Here is a 20,414-nt window from a genome sequence, read left to right on the forward strand (position 1 = left end):
AAACTGAGCACTTTAAATGGGTGCATCTTATTGTATGTCAGTTTTCCCTTATACCTTAATAAAGGTGGTTTTAAAAATATGTAGAAACTGATCAGGGTTTCCGGAAGTTAAGTGTCCTGCTGGGCCAATCACCGCTCTCTGCCTTCAGATACATTCCTCTGCCACCTGCTTTGCTCTGCGTCCCAGGGGAGTAGGCTCCTCCAGGCTGCTTCCCAGGCTCCCAGACCTGATTGCCAGCCATGAGCACCAATGGAAGACCAAGGTGGACAGGTATCTGGAGGGCAAGGACAAAGTAGCCGGAGCACATTCTCCCGTTTTTGGTGTGTTTTGGGTGGCGGCTCTAGCCATAGCTGCGTCTCTTCTGTAGACCTACCTGCCAATAAGCTGGCTTGTAATGGTTTCAAGGGATCCTGGCTCCTAGGTTCTGATCACATCACCTCTTTCCTGTGTCCCTTCAGCCAAAGGAGGGATGGTAACAGCCTCTTGCTGATGTTAATTCTGAGGGGCCTCGGTTCCCTGTGTGGCTACTCAGCTCTTCCATCACCCATGTAACCAATTCCATATAGTCAATTTCCTCTACTTTAAATACTGAGAGAGGTTTCTGTTTCCTGATTGGATCTTGACAGATACACACCTGCCACAAGGAAGCAGGTGCCTTAGTCTGGCCAGATGCCTCATATTTACATAAGGAGAAAGGAACAGTTAGAGGCAACCTGTGTTTGAGCGTGGATAATGCCCAGAGCCAAAGAAACACATGAAGCAGAATGGTTGTTTTCTGACTCTACAAACAGGTCCTAGTTATGTATCAGGGCAGAACCACTATTAAATCATCCCATCCCTGCCCCCGTCATCGCAACCTTTTCTAGTCCCCTGGGACCACCAAGCAACATCTATAAAGGCTGGGCTTTACAGTGAACCGGTAGGCCCTGATGAGGAGCTGGGCACTTCTGAGGCTGGCTTTTCACAAAAGCAACAGGAGATGAGGAGTATTCCTGCCTGCGCTCTTGGTTCTGATGACACACTCTCAAGGATCTCCACGTGGATGGATCCACTTCAACTCTACCCCTTATTTGCAAGTTGCAGTAGAGACTAGGATGTGTTCACTAAAACCCATTTATTTTTTTTTCCTGGGCCCTCAGCCAGAACACATTTCCCAACTTCCCTTGCAGTTAGGTTGGGCCACGAGACTGAATTTTGTCCAGTGAAATAGGCCATCAAGTAACGAACATCACTTCCTGACCAGGCTCAGACAAATCTCCCGGGTAGAGTCAAAAAGTGGAAACAACCCAAAAGTCCATCGCCTGACAAATGAATAAATACAATGGGTTATATATAAGTAGAATCGAATGTTATTCAGCTACAGAAATTTAGTACTGACACACGCTGCAACATGAATGAACCCTGAAAACGTATGCTAAGTGAAAGAAGCCAGCCAGAAAAGCTCCCCTATTATAGGATTCCATTCATATGAAGTGTCCAGAATAGGCAAGTCCAGAGACAAAAAACAGATGAGTGGTTTCCTAGGGCCAGCCAGTGAGGTGGGGAATACGGAGCGACTGCTAATGGATTGCCAAAGTAGAATTGTGGTTGTTGAGGGCTGGGGAGGGGAGTTAGGGGGAAAATAGGGAGCAGTGGCTGGTAATGGGTTCAGGGTTTTGGGGGGAGGAATGATGAAAATATTCTAAAATTGACTGTGATGGTTGCACAACTCTGAATATACTAAAACCACTGGTTTGTACTCTTTAAATGGGTGAATTGTATGGTATGTGAATTATGTCTCAGCAAAGCTGTTACCATACACACACACACACACACGCACACACACCCCATCCCTGGCAATTCACCATGGTCTCTCTCTTTTTTATCATCCAGCTGAAAGGAGAGCTGAGAATCGAAGAGAGCATGGAGCATCAAGATGGGAGGAGAGTGGATTGTCAATCACCTGGAGAAGAGACTGGCTAAGCACGATACATCCACACTGGAATGACGCATAAGTGAAAATAATTATGAAGTAAACATAATTTCATTATGTTAGGTCACTGAAATTGTCATGCTACTTGTTATAGCAGTTACCCTACCTTAACATACAAGTCACCAACATTAAGGCGGCATAGATTTCCTTGGTGATACCGACCAATTCCCCTCTGAGTTCATATCATATCCCACTTTCACTAACACCTGGGATCCCACACTAGGAAAACACCCATCGCTGCTGACCCTGACCTAGCTTATGCAGCCCTTCACTTTCTGGATTGCCTGCTCTGGGCCAAGCCCTACTTTGATGGTGGTATTACCAGTAATTCTGCTTTTATAGTTTTCTGTATACATTGAATATATAGGACTTAGATATTTTTGTTTTCACACATATAAAGAAAAATTCAATAAATTTGCCTTCTACTATACCAAGCCCTTAACTGTAAGAACCCAGATATCACCATATGGATCTCTTCCAACTGTAGACCACGGCAGATCACAGAGTCATTCATTCATTCATTCACCCATTCAAAAAATACCTACTGGGTGGCACAATGGTCTTAGGCACAGGGTAGACCATGGCTCCTGCAGCCCCCTCCAAATTTAGTCTAGTGGGAGGGATGATAAATATTAGAAAGTAACATAGAAATATGAGTGCTATGAGAGAAAAGAACAAGTGCTATGAGAATGAGTAACAGCAAGGACACTGTTTTTAGATATGGTATTCTCTGCAACCCCAACCTCTAAGGAAAGGGACATTTAGCTAGACACTGAAGGATCATCAGATTCAGTCTGGCAAGCAATGAACACTCCAGACAGAGGAAACACCCACAAAGAGAACAGCCTGCCCCTCTTAAGAACTGAGGGCAGGTGAGAGTGGCGACAAGGCAGTGAACCAGGAACAGGACAGGAGGCAAGGAAGGACCCAGGTCATGTGGGACCATTTCCATAACTTTATGCAAAGTTTCTCAATCAATGGACTTCTACTTGGAAGAACTTCTACTTGGAAGAACTCAGAAGCTATTCACTATATCTCACATTTTACTCCAAATGGCCTTCGAGATTCCAGCTCTTCTTAAGAAGCCTTTCTCAAATACTATCGTTAAAGGTGATATAACACTGGTGGTTGGGATTCTCCATCAGGAAATAGAAGGACAACTCAAATTCACTCAGCTTCTTCTATGTGCCAGGCACTGTCCTAAATTTTTTATTTAAGATAGTCTTATTTAGTTCTTAAAACCATCTCATTCCACATATGAGTGAAATCATATGGTATTTGTCTTTGACCGACTTATTTCACTTGGCATTATACTCTCTAGCTCTGTCCATGTCACTACAAATGGCAAGATTTCATTCTTTTTGATGGCTGAGTAATATTCCATCACACACACACACACACACTCCACATCTTTTTTTATCCATTCATCTATTGATGGACACGTAGGCTGCTTTCATAATTTGGCTCATGAGTAAAGGAAAAAAAAAAAAAAGAGACTGGCAAGCCAAGAAACAGACTTTTTTTTTTTTTTTTAAAGATTTTATTTATTTATTTGACAGAGAGAGACACAGCAAGAGAGGGAACACAAGCAGGGGGGGTGGGTGGGAGAGGGAGAAGCAGGCTTCCTGCAGAGCAGGGAGCCCGATGCGGGGCTCGATCCCAGGACCCTGGGATCATGACCTGAGCTGAAGGCAGACGCTTAACGACTGAGCCACCCAGGCGCCCCAAGAAACAGACTCTTAACTCTAGAGAACAAACTGCTGGTTATCAGAGGGGACGGGGTAGGGGGGATGGGTGAAACAGGTGATGGGGATGAAGGAGGGCACTTGTCCTGATGAGCACCGGGTGATGTATGGAAGTGTGGAATCACTGTATTGTACACCTGAAACTAACATTACACTGTATGTTAACTATACTGGAATTGCAATAAAAAAAAAACCCATCCCATTAATTACCATTATCCTCATTTCTTCCACGGCAATGCAGTCCACAGTTTCATGGGTTGTCAATAGCAGAGTGGTCAGAGTGGTTTTGAAATATTTCTCAAATTGTTTGAGAGAGAGAGAGAGAGAGAGAGAGAGAAACATATAACCCATGTGATTGTATTTTTCCATCACTTGTTAACTTTAGGAAACCCTCATGCGTGGTCTTCTTCAGCACAAAGGCCTTCCCTGACACAAAAGTCAGAAGATGTGGGGACAAAAGGGAGGGAACAGAAGCAGGAATTGGATAGAAAAGGAAGATCTCTTAGGCCCAAGGAGGCTGGGGAGAGGACTGATGGAAGTGGTTTAAGTCCTTTGGGTCAATATTTTTCAAAAAGAAAATATGTATTATTGGCAAGGCAACTGCTCAGAACATACTGAGATGGTCCATTTCTCAGAAAAATACTGCAACTGGTCTTTTGGTATAAAAAGTATATGAGAGTGGCTTCAATCTTCAGCTACCATCTAATGTTCTCATCATATATGACAGAGCAGAACATATAAAAGGATGGCCCTACAGTTCCCAGAGGCCCAGGGCTCCTTTGGTTGTCCTTCAGGCAAATGAAAATAAGAGGAAGCTTTCTGGGCAGAGTTTCACAGATGACGCTGTGACATTATTAAATGAGTGTATCTAGAGCACTGTGCTAAAGCTGGGGAGTTCTGGCTCCAGATCTCTTACTGATCAGCTGTTATATCCTGGGCCCTTGCCTTTCTTTCTTTCTTCCTACTAAAATGAAGGGTTTGGACCAGGTGACTCCTTTTAAATTCACAGGATTCGTGTTTGTCTTCACTGCCAGGAAAATGATCACCACAAACATGGGTCCTCCTTCGGCAACACGATTTTAGTGACCCGGAGACCAATGCACTATACAAGTGGGGAAAGGTCATCATTTTTCTACTTTTAACAAACACCTAATAAAGAATGGTCATATAAATGCATGAATTAAGATGGTGAGAGAGAACAGTGAACATAAACAGAAGAAACAAAGAAAAGGACGCTGGCAGTTATAGCAGAGACAAGGAGCCCACACTGCCCTCCTGGGGGCACGTGTCCCTCCACCTGAGCAAGGACGTGGCTGGACAGCCCCAGGGGCTGAGGAAGAGGTGACCACTGTAGGTTCTGGAACAAGACTGCAGCCTCCCTGGCACCGGCTGGATTCTGTAACATTCATCTATCACCCCTGCACGCATTTCTAGGCCCCACGGAGTACTTTCCTCTGGAGTTGGCAGTCTTGCCCCGAAGACACAGGGAGTAGAATATGAGAACATTCCTACTTTGTGCAGGCACGTCTTGTTCCTAACCTATCACTTTGATTCCAGTACTCCTCCTTCCAGACTATCTTTCTGCCTGCTGCCTGGATCCTTGGTCAGGTTCTTCTGGCTGTGTATCTAATAAAGTCCTGGCTGTAAAAACAGCAGCAAATGAAAGCTCCTCATACAGGATTCCATGCCACCGAGTGGCAAGCAGTTTAAGTGCGCAGAGCAAACTTGAAGCAGCTTTGAACGCGCTTCTGAATGCAGCTGAAGTGGAAGCTAGCCGGAAAAGCTAGCTGGCTCCAGCCAGCCTTCCTAGTCACAGAGAGCCCTTGCCATCTGAGGCTCAAACATCACTCATTAACTGTCAACCTTTAGTGACTAATTTACGGCCACGATTTGCTCCACTTCCTGAGAGTTAAAGGTCAACTGTAATGCAGGAAAATCATCTGTCCATCACTGTATTTCCCTTTATAGACACAAGGTGATGCCACCCAGTTTCTCAAAACCATACATAGTGCCAAATTCGACTGTGAATATGCTGACACCTTGCCTGGCCCATAATACAGAGCCACTGTCTACTAGGGGCCCAGAAGGAAAAGAGCCACCGTCAGAGAGCAAGGTGGTTCCGGGGTGTGTGTGCATCCCGGCCATTCCGCTTCCCAACTGGAAACACACTGGTCTTGGGATCACTTCATCCTGCCACACCCACTTCCCTTAGATACTGGTTTTCCATTTCACAAATTGTTTTTCTCTTTTATTACTTCAAGTGGATGGCAATCAGACTGTTCTGTTTGACAACAGTTACCTCTACTCCGTCTGGGACAAGACACAGTGGTGACTGACTTAAATGACCCTCTTAGTTTTTATTTAACAAACCATTTTTTTATAGCACTTATCGTGGGCCAGGCATTCTGCCAGGAACATCACCAGTGGTAACTCATTTAATCCTTATAAATCAAGGGTTAATCAAGTATGATTATGTATAAATAAAAGTGGCACACACTACTTTGGCCTAACAGAGTTACAGGACCTTTTTTTTCAGGCTTAATGCAGATGCCCTTCCCGACGCTCCCTGCCCTGGGACGCTGAATTTAAAGACCAGTGGGGGAGAGAACAGGCACATTTTCATAGAGACCATGAAACCTCCCCTTCAAAAAGAATAAAAATCCTATCACTGTTTGCCAGTGTCTATGAGAGCAGGACACATGCTATGTACCCAACAGAAATGTGCCATATGTGTACAAAAATCATGCGCAAGAATATTCATAGGAGCACGGTTCTTTAGCACCCCCAAACTGAAAACAAGCCCCAAGGTTTATCAGCAAACAAACGGACAGGTCGATTGTGGTATATCCATACAATGGACTACTCTAGAGCAACAGGAATCAAGGAGCTACCGATACATGCAACAGCACGGATGAATCTCACAAACGTGATGCTGAGTGAAGGAAACAGACACGATGGAATACACGCTCTGTGACTCCATTTATATGAAGTTCCAGGACAGGAAAAATTCATGTATGGTGACAGATGTGACAACAGTGGTGGCCTATGAAGGGGTGGGGCTTGCCTGCAAAGGAGCCCAAAGGAGCACTGTGAGGGGATAGACATGTTTTATATTGCGATAGGGGCCTTGTTTACAGCGTATGTCCATTTATCAAAATTCATCAAATTCTATACTTATGATCTATGCATTTTACTGCGTGTACATCTTGCTTCGCTATAAAAGAGAGATGTGACATCATGTGTGTTATGAGCCTCCTGAAGCCACGGGCTCCTGAACACATCTGCTGTCCTGCAGATGCTGTCAGGGGCAAGCCCACAACGTGTAGCCTGATCCAGCTGCTGAAGCCAAGCCAAGACTCTGAGAAACCAGACACAAGAGTCCTCTCACTCAGGTCACCTCTACACTCACTTTATTCATTCCCTGTGGAAGATGTTGGCCACGGAAGGTTGATGAGGAGGTGCCAGAACTCTCTGGCTCTCAGGCTAAGTTTGAATACCCTCCCAGAGTTTTTTGCTTTATGATTCAAGATGACCAATTCCTGGCCCCAGCAGAGGGCAGGCCCAGCAGTAAGTTTATCTGGGCATGGCTCTCACCGTATTCACCTAATGGTGTTCCCCTTCCTGTATCTTATCCGGGGAAGAAGGGAGACTGCAGGACTAAAACATTTAGGCACCTGGGATTTTGCGAGGTTCAACCTGGCCAACTCCTAGTTATCCTCCAAATCCACAGTAGCTGAGTTTGAATGAGCACATGGCTGCCCAGGTAGAGACTACATTTCCCAGCTGCCCTTCCGGCTACATGGGGTCATGTGACTATGCATTCACCAATGGAATGCGAGTAGAAGTGTCCCCGTGCTAATTCTACTTGCTTTAAAGGAACTAGTCCTGAACTTCCAGTCTTTCCCCCTTTGTATAGGCTGGAATACAGAGTAGGAGTGACCTAGCTTCAACTAGAAGGGGATAACATTTTCACAAATTCAAGAGCTACAAAATGGTCAGAAACCAGGTCCCCGAACAACTCCCGGAGCAGTGCTAAGCCACTCATCTGGCCCACTCACTGCTACACTGTTAGGTGAAAGAGCAATTTCCATCTTACTCAAATCACTGCATTCCGGGTCTCTTTGTTACAGCATCCTAATACCCCCAGCACACAAGCTTTTGAGGCTCCTGGTCTCCAGGCAGGAATTTCCAAGTCTCACAAACTCCATCTAGCCCAGAAATTTGTATTCAAAAGTTCAGATTATACTAGTAAATGAAGACAGCATCCTCTTCTCCTATCCTACAACAGTCATCCAGTTGCTTAAACTCATCCCCCACAGTCCACAAGATACTATCAACCCCTTATTCATGTATATGAGGTCCTTTCAAGACATAGTCCCAGCCTCCACACTTAGCCTCAGGGCATGCTTTTGCTTCCGGGACATCCTGTACTCTAATCGCCCTGGATGTTCCCTGAAGGCCCTGGATGTTCCCTGAAGGCCCACTGCACATGAAGAACACTAAGCTCCCATTTCTGCTCTGGCCAAGTAGAATGGCCTTTTCACCACCCCATCCCACACTATCTTCTGCATGTGAGGTAATTCTTACTACGAATTCCAAACCCAGCCCTAAAGACCCCAGGGAAGTCTCTTTAAAAGCCCCAAGTGGAAGGACTTCCACAGCATTTGGGGCAAACCCTCATCAAGGCATTTATTGCTCTGAGCTCTAGGGCTTTAGTTACATGTCTGAACTCATGGCTGGAATATACGTTCCAAAGACAAAATCCATGAACACCAAGACCAGATGCCTTGCCCATTTTCATAACCTTGGCATTTAGCACCCGATCTGGCTCAGTGAGGGTTGAATGAAAGAAGAATTTAACAGGCAGCAGGTCTCACTCTTACCTGTTGAGTGCAAATGCATAGTGGAATTTAATATTATGCTGGTCGGCCAAGTCACATGTAGGCAGCATTTCCAGGGTCTCCACCAGCTTCACCATGGCGTCATAGTCCTGTTGGCAAGAGGTCCCAAGGTGAGAAAGACAGGAGACCCACAGCTCTTCTCAGGTTCTTCTGAATGGTTATCAACCTAAGACTGCCTCAGCATTTAAATACAAGCGTTTCCCTACAGACAGCATTTAGTGAAGTTACTTACAGCCTCTAAGATAACAGGAATAAGATTTAAAAAAAAAAAACAAAACACAGCAACAACCCAAAATGAATGAGAGAGAAGGTGGACCAAGAATCCCTGCTATCGGAGGCCACAAAAGGATCAAGGGGATGAGGTTAAATCCAAAGGCAACAAAAGCAAGCAAGCAAGTCCAGCAGCCCAGAAAAAGCTCCCACGCCGTGAGCGCAGAAGAGTTAAGAGCATGAGCAGAGCTGTGGGTTAAAATGAGCGAGATGGGGCACCTGGGTGGCTCAGTCAGTTAAGCGTCTGCCTTTGGCTCAGGTCATGATCCCAGGGTCCTGGGATCGAGCCCCACATCGGGCTCCCTGCTCCGTGGGAAGCCTGCTTCTCCCTCTCCCACTCCCCCTGCTTGTGTTCCCTCTCTCGCCGTGTCTCTCTGTCAAAATAAATAAAATCTTAAAAAAAATAAAATTAAATTAAAACGAACGAGATATAAACACACACAAAATCTTATAGTCACCTAGCATGGGAAGAGAGCAAACATGCCAGGTCCTTCCCATTTTGCCATAAAGAACTGAATTCATCTAAACCAGGGTTTCTCCACCTTGGCACTACTGACCCTTTGGGGCTGGCTCCTTCGCGCTTGTGGGGGCTGGCCTGGGTATTCTGGGAGGTTAAGCAGCACCCGGGGCCTGAAGCCGGGAGATGACAGCAGCACCTCCCCCTCACCCCTAAGCCATGAAAACCAACAAGGTCTTCAGACCCGGCCACACGTCCTCCAGTTGAGAAGCAGGTCCTAAACTGCATAATTACCCAGGGAAAAACTGCTACTGTGTTCGTCTCAGCTGGGTCCCCTCTGAGCAGCGCCATCTGCTACCCTTTTGGCCAGGCTTCCAATCGGGGTGACTGGCCAGCTCACTGCCGCCAGCCACAGTTCAGTGAGGAGGACTGCCCACTGAGATCCCACGCCTGTTCTGTGGCTCTGCACCTTGATGCTGCTGCTCAAGAAAAGGCGGGAGTGTATTCCAAGAAGCTTCTGGCTTACCTCTGAGCCCTACCAATGGAAGGTTATAAAAAGAAGAGAGGCGTGAAGGCCAGGACAGAAGGAGTTCAGTGGAAGACAGACTTCAAAAACAGGTCATTTGCATTCTCTTGTCCCCTGGCCATTTCATCATTGTCAAAATCCCTAATAGCATCTGCTATTAAAGCCAATTAGATGCATCTGTTTATCACCAGGGTGTGCGTTCCTTAGCAGTTGATTCTTCTTTGCTCAGGTCATAAGTGGGTGCCTCTCTCAATTTGATTTAAAGACCTGTTGTCAACAACCTCCAATATGGCTTTGTAGAATTCTGCATGGAAGGCACACTGTCCGGTGTTCCCCCCAAAGGGAAGCAAGTCAGGACATCCTTACAAATGGCTCAACAGCATTTAACTTGGAGGGAGGAAACACTCCATTTCCTGCATGGTACCGCATCCCATAAACTCTGTCTCAAGCACTCCTCATGAGGCTCTGATGCTTGTTTTAGAGTAAACCTCTGCATACCATGGGTCCTGGATGTGCCTCTGCTACTACCCTCCCTGTCACTGATGGACGGGGTGCTCAACAAAGAAGAAAGTGACAGAGGCCTAAAGAAAGTAGCATAGCCGGGGAGTAAAGAGCAAGGACAACGTTGCCTCAGTTCAATCTGTTAACTGCTGTGTGACCTTGGACAACTTACTTAACTTCTCTGTGCCTCATTTGTAAAACGGGGATAATCAGAGTATACATCCCATAAGCTTGTGAAGAGGATTAAGTGAATTGGGATTCGCCAAGAGCTTGAAACAATGCCTCGCATAAAGTGCATCTAAACTGTTAAATTCTAAGTTCCTTTTATCGAGCAGTACTGTGAATGAGGTTTGGCTGGAGTGGCCATCTGATGCGACAAAACCTCCAATGTTACCCGCACAACAGATACGCTAGGGGACCTACGACCTAGCCACAATCCTCTTTTGGCCATAAACCAGTTAGCTAACCATCTGGCGGGCAGAAGAGTGCTTCACGTGAGGAGTGAACTCCTCAGGCCAAGGAAGCGCTCCGCATGCACTCATCTCTGAGAAGGGGGCTCGTACCTGGATGTCGCGGTAGGACAGCAACAAATTAACGATGATGTCCGAGGTCAGGACTTCGGTGTTGTCCAAGCGAAGTCTGATCCGAGCCAGCTCCTTTGCCAGCTCATCACCCTGGTATTTCTCTCGGGCTCTCCGGATGTCGTTTAACAAGGTTTCTTTGTAGTAAGCGCTGGAGAGGAAATAGGAAAACCTCCAGTATCATCTACCTACATGTGGGACCCTGTTTCCTTCGGCAGCTCAAACCACCTTGGTTCTCATCGCCATGACAGAGCTGGACACAGGGAGGCCTCTCCCAGCCCCGAGCCTCCCCGCACCAGCAGAGACAAGATAGGTCCTACTTGCTAGTCGCCTTTTGTGGGAACTAACCATTCAACATCAACAAATTCAGTTCATTAGGACCTTGGAAATATTGTCAAAGTTGACCCCTGTCAGTATTTGGATGACTCATAGGACTTGCTACTCAGCCCACCCTATCCCCTCCGGGATTTTCCAACACAGAGCAAGAGGTTACCTTACTTGAATCGTTTATTTCCCCCACTATTTTAACACATTATCACAAAGCCAAATACAAGTCCAAAAACCATGAAACACAGTATAATGAGAATGTCCTTAACGTCCATCTATCAGGTATCCCCACCTAGACAGAAATCACAAAGCTTTTTCCAGTTGGCCAAGAGCCAGAAACTGGGTGTGTCCATGAGCAATCCCAGAAGCTGTGCCTGGAAGCTTATGGACAACCTCTGCCTTTTACTCCCACTCCCCTGCTCATTTTTGACTGCCAGAATGCTTTTCTAACGTAAAACAAAACTTCCTTCCTGGGAGCATCCAGATAATAATAGGGATGTATAAAAACATCTAAAGCAGTTCAAATCCACACTGGAATCTCTTACCAATGCTAATATCTGGTATTTGGTTTAAAACTTTCACAAATGATCTAATTTGATGTATAGAGGCCGACTTACAATGACCATAGATTGATTTAAATATGTTGTCTACTTTCCAAGTAATGTTTTAATGGAGACTGGGCACTGCCAAGCAGTAATCTACAATCAACCGGTTAAGTAGCTCAGAGGACTTCGCTATAGAGAGAAAAACTAGGCTGTTCATGGGGGAAAAAAGGGAGCAGACTCGTCATGATCTCAGGGTCATGGGATCGAGCCCTACATCGGGCTCTGTGCTCAGTGGACAGTCTGCTTAAGATTCTCTCTCTCCCTCTCCCTCTGCCCCTCCCACCCACACTGTCTCTAAAAGAAACCTTAAAAAAAAAGGAGCAGGCTCAATTTAACAGTCTTCAGAGAAAGACAAATACATAAGAATAAGAACGAATGTTACTTACTTTTAATAAATTTAAACCTATGCCAAGTAAATGTGAATATAGTACACAGCCTATGCCTACGCCAATGTTCATAACATTTAAAGAATGCAGTGATGCCCCACAGAAAGCACTCGGATGGAAAATTATCAGTGCGTTGCTTTAATTCTTTGTTTTCTTATTTGTCTCTTGCTTGTCATCCCAACGAGCAAATTAGCAGATTCCACCAGTGTTTAAAATTCTGTCATTAATCTTAGGAGTCATTAAGTTGGGTGACAGCCACTGTCCATTTGGTGGACTATAAAGGCATCAAAGATATTAAAGTGTTATTGGTTTAACCTGACAAGTGAGAAGTTAGACTTTAGTTTAGTCTTGTTTTTAAGGCTAATTCTGAAAAACAGTTTTAATAAACTAAGAAACCTCACAAGAGCTCTAACTTGTAAGTAAATAAGCAAAATACTGAATTGAGTATGGCTTGGAGAGATCATCTATGTACTACACATGTAGACGTTTCTGCCTGTGGTGATGAGGGAAGATGCTGCTGACTGATGTGAACTTGAAAATGGTTTCAAATCCCTTTTCAGCACAAGGCTACAGGCAGCCTTTACCCATCTATCAGAGCTGACACCTGAGCGAAAAACTTATCTGCCATCCCTCTTACAGATGTTTTAAACAGAAGCCCCATGTACCCTTCTCAGTAACCATTCGAGGGGTAGAAGCAACCAACGGGTATTTCGAGTCCTTTGGAATTACACCAAATCGAAACAGGTACTTTCCTATTGATAACACACACACACTCCTTTCACGAAAAACAAACTTGAGCCCACTTTTTGCAAGGCCTGGCTCAGATGGCAGACTCTAGCCAGCCCATTTCCTCATCAGACCTGAAAAGCTAATATTTGAAGAGCTTTCTCCCTAAATGTCACTAAAATGTTCATTGTGCAGCAAGGCTGGACTGCGTCAGGCTTTGCAGGAATGCCCCACTAAAGATCCCCCATCTGCTGTCCACACTGGCATTTGGTCACAAAGACCTGGGTTTCTAGTCTTATTTCCCCATTAAGGTGCATAGGAGAAACTCTGTGTCCAAACAAGAGATGACAGGATAGAAAAAGAACAGACTATTAGCAAGTGTGTATCTCAGACTGACACAACAGTAACACGTCACAGCTGGGGGAGCCACCATCTGAGCCACAGTGGGTCGTGGGGGCCTTTCCATTTAAAGCCAATTCTGCTAGGGCTCTGGATTTTTATTTGTTTTGGAAGGACAGATCCTTCTTGTGAGGTAGCTTACAGGAGTAAATCCTTTAAATAGGCGGCAAGCACAATCACTGGATCCTTTAGTTTAGTGGATAACTTTTGGCCTCCAACTTTTAGAATGAGAACATTTTAAGGTATGGCTTCGTGAGCACAGAGGCTCAGATAGGTGAGCTGACTTTTACGAGGCTGCCAAGTGCAGAATCATCTGACCCAGCACTCAGACCCAAACCTGCCCACCTCTGAATGAGTATTCCCCACCTTCTCGGACATAAATCTGCCAAGAACACGTCCCAAGACATCCTGAGGTCAGGATATCCTGTGGCTTGACTCAACACAAGAACTTAATGATCGGAGTGAACTTGTTGAGCCATTTTAACAACCTCAACAGCTGCATGGGGTTGGGGACAGGGGGAGACAAAGTCATGTTCAGAAAGGATCTTTTTTAAAACACGAAATCTCAGGGTTGAAAGAGCATAGAAACAGTGACTTAACATCCTTATTTTCTAGATGAGAAAACAGCTACACAGAATTATTTATCAAGGTCACACAGGGAGCTGGGGCCAGATACAGGCTCAACCCTCACCTGCTAAAACTCCACTTCTATTCTCTTTTGGCCACACCTCAATGGTCCAACTTAGTGAGGGAGCAAGGAACAATAATGGATTCCAGAAGCACTTAAGCACAAAACGGATTGGCTGGGTTTCCCCATTCTCTGGGCATTACGGTCTCCTAAGGGTCTACAGCTTCCATGAAAGGAAAATTCTGGCAAGGCTCCCAGGGTTGCTGACGGCGAATGGGAATTACCATGAGGTCACGTGGATGTCCTTGAGGAGGCTAATAAACCTGTCCACCAGGGGCACACACAGCGGACCCGGGATGGTGTCGCAGTTGGGCTGCATGTACTCTGAGGCACGCCTCTGGGCGTCACTCTCGCAGCAAAAATAATCAGCACACGGTGTCACGATGTACGGGATGAAATAATAATTTCCACTAGATGCCTGGAAAACAGAAACAAAAATGTTTCACAAAGTCATTGACACAGAAGCACAGCCGTGGATCTGGGCAGGCAGAACCTGGTAGGACGGGGAAGGAGAAAGCACCTGAGAATGACTGTGTGCAACAGGACAAGGAATCTCTTGGGCACAAGACCGGAAACCACTCAATGCCACAAGCCAGAACACAAAAATGTGGTTTCAGATGCTGAACTGATCTGTATAGGTCTCTGAACTTCCCTGGCAGAGCTTTTAGGGTTTTAAGTCATAGGAATGACATCATTTCACTACATGCCCCCCCAATAAGAGCTTGAACCCAGTGATAACCAAGAACTGCAATGGAAAGGCAGATTTTCTTTCTTTCAGCATAGATGGAAAAGCCCTATTGCTTGACCATTTAACCACAGGTGAACGACAGGTAGACTTTGTTGAGTAAAAATTGTCTTGCAGGGAACAGATGTCAATAAATAGGACTAATCTTAGAAATGTTTTTAAAAAGGATGCTAAAGGGGTGCCTGGGTGGCTCAGTTGGTTGGGCGTCAGCCTTTGGCTCAGATCATGATCCGGGAGTCCTGGGATCAGGCCCTGTGTTGGGCTCCCTGCTTGGTGGGGAGCCTGTTTCTCCCTCTGCCTGCTGCTTCCCTTGCTTGTACTCTCTCTCTGTCAAATAAATAAAATCTAAAAAAAAAGGATGCTAAAGTTTTATAAAGTCAAATACTGCTCAGGTAAAACAGTATCTTTTCTTGTAAGAAATAATTACCATTTGACTATGAATCATGATCCTTTGCAAAGCGTAAACACTAACCCTAAAAAGCACTGAATCATGCTCAATTTTTAGCACATGTGAAAGGTTAAAATACATTCTTATAGGACATTCTTGTATCAGTCAGGCTTTTGTCTACACTGTCACAAAAAGCAACTAGCTTAAAATTCCAGACTTTTTAACTCCCAGCTCTTCACTTAATTTTCAAGAATGTCTATATCATGCCAGAAATAATTCCTCTGATTTCTCTTTAATTTTTTTCAACTCAGCCAATGGAATTATCTGAGTATTTTAAATTGATATAGACATAACCTTGGGAAACACATTTTCTCCAAGAACAAGAAATCAAATAAGGAATGTAGCTTCTTCTAAATTAGAAAGAAATGCAGTAGTTACAGAAAACAGTCAGAACGCTATCATCTCAGATCAAACAGAAGCTGGGGAAAACCTGCACCATTGGAGTGCTCATTTCAAATACCCACGTGACCTAGGTTTTTAAGTTTTCCTTGTGAATGACATTTGCTTACAGAACTGGTGGCACGCTTATTTCCACCTGAACTCCAACTAACTACTTGTCCTGAAACTCGTCAGGCATCTCTAAGTCCTACTGAGACATGGTTGTTAGACCCTAAAATATTTCCTTAAGAAAAAATTACTCATGCTGCTCCATTCAAAAATATTTTAGACTGGGTCAGCAAACTTGTGCAGTAAAAAACCAGATGGGAAGGATTTTGGATTTTGAGGGCTAGCCTCTGCTGCAACCACTCAACTCTCCTATCACAGCATCAAAGCAACTGTAGGCAACACATAAACACGTGAGCAGAACTATGTTCTAATCAAAGTTCATTTATGGACACAAATCTGAATTTCATATGGTCACATGTCCTGCAATACTCTTCATCTTCTGACTTCTCCCCACCCTTTACACATGTAGTAAGCATTCATAACTGACCGGTCACACAGAAACAGGTGGCAGGCCAACCCTTGCCTTCCATTAAGCTCCTTGATGTTCTATTATTCCTGAAAATAGGATTTTCTGAGAATACTTACCCAGAAGAGCAGCTGGACACCATCCCTGTGTGCACCAGATATTGGGGTTAAATCCCTCAAAATACAGATACCAGTGTGTTATAAACAGAAGAGGCAAACATTCAGGTGTGTGGGTAGTAACTGGGGTCAGGGAGAAAACTCCAGCTACTTCCCAGCAATCACTGGGAACTGCCTGCACCAGGGGAACAAAGATCCTTCCCTTCCTGGCAATATCTTCAAATCCTCAAAGACGGACTCATACTGTCGAGCAAAGTAAGGTTTGGGTAGGTTAGAGACAAATTTCTCCCTCATCTATAACAGAAAGCCATGTTGTTGAAGTAAATTCAATGCCTTTTATGCGATCAGAAGGTTAAACTGCTTGTTCTTCCACCGACAATCGGCTGAGTTCAAGGTAAAAGACTTCCAACTGCAGACAGAGGAAGGAGAGGACTGTGTGCATCAGTGAGGTCTAGAAAGTAAAATATCCATGAGGAAGCAGAGTTTATTTTTTTCAAAACGTTAGAGCTAGACCTGGGGGGTGGGATGAGAAGCTTCTCAGATTACCTGGAAAAACAGCCCTAACCAGCAAAAAAAAAAAAAGAAAAAAAAGAAAAAAAAATTAAACATTTTAAGTCTCTATGAATTGTCTGAAGAGCATACAGCAAATAGAGAAACATTTATTCAAGAAAATCAACTCCTCTTGGTAAGAATAGCCACACTCTAGCATTGGATAACCTGCTCCTCCCCTATCCTCCAGCCCAGAGTAACAGAAATGCTACCCTGGGTGGGGACAGGGAAGAAGAAGCGGCTCCCTCTTACCCCACAACCTCTAGTCTAGGATGACAGTTTCTCCTTGGCCAGGCCCACCAGCATTGTCATTTACCACGGCCTGGGCCGGAGCAGCTCTGTTCCAGGCAAGTGTGGTCAAGAGGACCAGTAGGCGCCTGGGTGGCTCAGTCGTTAAGCCGCTGCCTTCGGCTCAGGTCATGATCCCGGGGTCCTGGGATCGAGTCCCGCACTGGGCTCCCTGCTCCCTGCTTCTCCCTCTGCCTGCCACTCCCCCTGCTTGTACTCTCTCTCTGTCAAAGAAATAAATAAAATCTTAAAAAAAAAAAAAAAAAAAGAGGACCAGAGCTCCATTTCTCTACCCAGTTCCCATGTAGGCAAACTAGGCAAAAACTGGACCCTGATCACCTTTTGTCCCAGATTACACAGAGCAAAGGTTCCAGGTCAGGAGAGGCAAGCTGAGAAGATCGGGGGCTGCCACCATTGCTCAGCACCCCCTCTAGAGCAGGGTGTCATTCGGAGAGTCAGGCTGCTGCCCCTGCCCCCAGCTCTGGAGCAGGGGTGCTGAGGCTCTGCCTGGGGCTAGAAGCATCCTGTTAAGAACAGAGAGCTCAGGGCACCTGGGGTGGCTCAGTCACTGGGCATCTGCCTTCGGCTCAGGTCGTGATCCCAGGGTCCTGGGATCGAGCCCTGCACTGGACTCCCTGCTCCACGGGGAGCCTGCTTCTCCCTCTCCCATTCCCCCTGCTTGTGTTCCCTCTATCGCTGTCTCTGTCAAATAAATAAAATCTTAAAAAAAGAACAGAGAGCTCTACAGCTCTCCAGAAGTGGAGCAGAGGACACACAACACAGAGTAGGGAAGGCCAAGCTTATGGGCACTATCACAAACCAGGGAGATTTCTGTGGCAGGAAATGAAGAGGAAGCTGGTAGTTCCAGATAGCTAGAGGTCAAAGGCAGACCAGCTCGTTTCACAAAGATCAACAGGGCAGAGAGCACAAAGAAGAGCCTTCCTGAGGTCAGACAAAACCCTGAAGACGGGCCCTGAAGACTACCCCTGCAAAGGAGCCCCACTTAAATGATCTCAGGCTGTGGAATGCTTACGTCTCAGGGCATGGTCAAAAACACAGTCATCAGCTGACAACTCGGGCCTATTATCAACACAGGAAGAACGCAACAGGGAAATCGGGTAAAGACATAGTGGAGGAGAGCCCAGGTGTAACCACCGTCACCCCCTTGTGGGGGTGGGAGGGTCAGAGCAGCCATGTAGATGCCCAGCGCTGTGCCCGCCAAGGAGTGACACCAGAGGCTGCACACTGAGCAGCAAAGAGACTTCACTGAACTAGTCTAGTGGAGTCACTCAACCAACCAACCCGCAAGCAACAAAAACAAGCTCCACAGACAGGAGGGAAAGAGATCAGTATCTAGAGTTGCTATATTGCATTATCTAAAATGTCCACTTTTCAGGGCACCTGGGTGGCTCAGTCGGTTAAGCGTCTGCCTCTGGCTCAGGTCATGATCCCGGGGTCCTGGGATGGAGCCCCACGTTGGGCTCCCTGCTCCGCGGGGAGCCTGCTTCTCCCTCTCCCTCTGCTGCTCCCCCTTCTCACTCTCGCTCTCTCAAATAAATAAAATCTTTAAAAAAAATAAAATGCCCACTTTTCAACAACAAAAAAAAACAAAACATGCCAAGGAACAGGACAGTGTGATCCATACACAGGAAAAACAGCAGGCGACAGCAGCTGCCTTTGGAAGGCCCCAGATACTGGACTTAGGAGACAAAGACTAGACAGCAGCTATTATAAAGATGCTCCAAGAACTAAAGGACACATGAAATGCTGAAAGAATTAAAGGTATGACGATGATGTCTCATCAAATAGAAAATATCGATAAAGAGACAGAAGTCACAAAAAAGAAGCAAATGGAATTTCTGGTGTTCAAAAGTACAATAACCAAAATTAAAAATTCACTGAAGGGACCCAACAGGAAATCTGCGTGGAAGAAAGAATCAGCAAACTTGCACAAAGACCAACAGTCTATGCAATCCGAGGAACAGGGAGAAAAAAGAATGAAGAAAAAGGAAAAGATCCTCAAAGAAATCTGGGACACCATCCAGGGCACCAACATAAATGTCATATTATGGGAGTCCCAGAAGGACAGGAGAGAAAGGAGCAGAAAAATATCCAAAGAAATAGTTCCTGAAAACTTCTTAAATGTGATTAAATGAATCTACATAGCCAAGAAATTTAATGAACTTCCCGTTGGATAACCTGAGAGATCCATACCCAGATATACCAGAGTCAACATTTTCAAAGACAAAAAGAAAATCTTGAAAGCAGCAAGAGAAAAATGTCTTAGCACGTACAAGGGAACTCCAATTAAATCAACATCTGACTTTCCTTTGGGATTAATGAAGCCAGAAGGCAGCAGGATGACATATTCAAAGGGGTGAAAGACAAAATAAGTCAGCCAGACTCTTCTATCTAGCAAAACTAGATTTTCAAAATGAAGGTGAAATGAAGACATTTTCAGATCAACAACCATGGAGATAATTTGTTCCTAGAAGACCCGGCTTACAAAAACTACTAAAGCAAGTTCTTCAGGCTGAAAGCGAGTGACACCAGACACTAATTCTAATTCACTTGATAAAAACAAATATGCCAGTAAAGGAACAGATAGGATTGCCAATCTCTTCTTTTGTCTCTTAACTGATTTAAAAGACAACTGCATGAAATGACGTATGTAATCCTATGTTGGGGACTGTAACATACAGAAATGGGATTTATTTGACACGAACAGTACAAAAGATGCAGGTGTAAACAAGGCGGTAGTGGCCCAAGGAAATGACACCATTTGTTACCCGGAATCCAGAGAAACCAACGAAAAGAACAGGAAGTGGTTGACGGAAACGTTAATATAACAAACTCTATCAATTTATACTTTTTTTTCTTCTCTCAGCTTAAAAGACAGAACATTATACAGCGTTAACAATTATGACAAAAAGATTTCCCAACATTACAACTAAATAACCCTGCATCTCCACAACAGGCAGGTAACTGAAGGTCCAAGAATCCCACCTCTTTGGATACAAGTATTACAGGTCTTAAAGTCTTAAAACTCTTTCCGAAATGAACATGTCTGCTGAAATCTTGTTGATAGTCTTTCTTCTGCAAGCCCATTCCTTCCAAATAGCACAAAAGTCAACTCCGATCCCATCCTACTAAAGTCCTCAATAATGAGGTGTGAAAAAATACGACTTTGACAAATGTAGGCTTCGTGCGCCGTTCCAGCTTAGGGCTCCAGTGGGCAGAGCGAGAGCGGCAGAGGCTCGTGCAGACCTGC

General features: G+C 45.1%; 1 protein-coding gene across 1 annotated transcript in view; it reads right to left on the reverse strand.

The window, feature by feature from the left end:
- Nucleotides 1-20,414, reverse strand: part of MAP3K15 (mitogen-activated protein kinase kinase kinase 15) — a 119,990-nt gene that overhangs the window by 63,385 nt on the left and 36,191 nt on the right. The window contains exons 4-6 of the mRNA XM_032389613.1: nucleotides 14,309-14,502; nucleotides 10,936-11,104; nucleotides 8,601-8,707 (exon numbers count right to left, since the gene is read on the reverse strand). Of these exons, the coding sequence (XP_032245504.1) occupies nucleotides 8,601-8,707; nucleotides 10,936-11,104; nucleotides 14,309-14,502 (470 nt within the window). The remainder of the gene's footprint in view (nucleotides 1-8,600; nucleotides 8,708-10,935; nucleotides 11,105-14,308; nucleotides 14,503-20,414) is intronic.

This window comes from Phoca vitulina, unplaced genomic scaffold (assembly GCF_004348235.1).
Source record: "Phoca vitulina isolate PV1807 unplaced genomic scaffold, GSC_HSeal_1.0 scaffold55, whole genome shotgun sequence".
Taxonomy (NCBI): domain Eukaryota; kingdom Metazoa; phylum Chordata; class Mammalia; order Carnivora; family Phocidae; genus Phoca; species Phoca vitulina.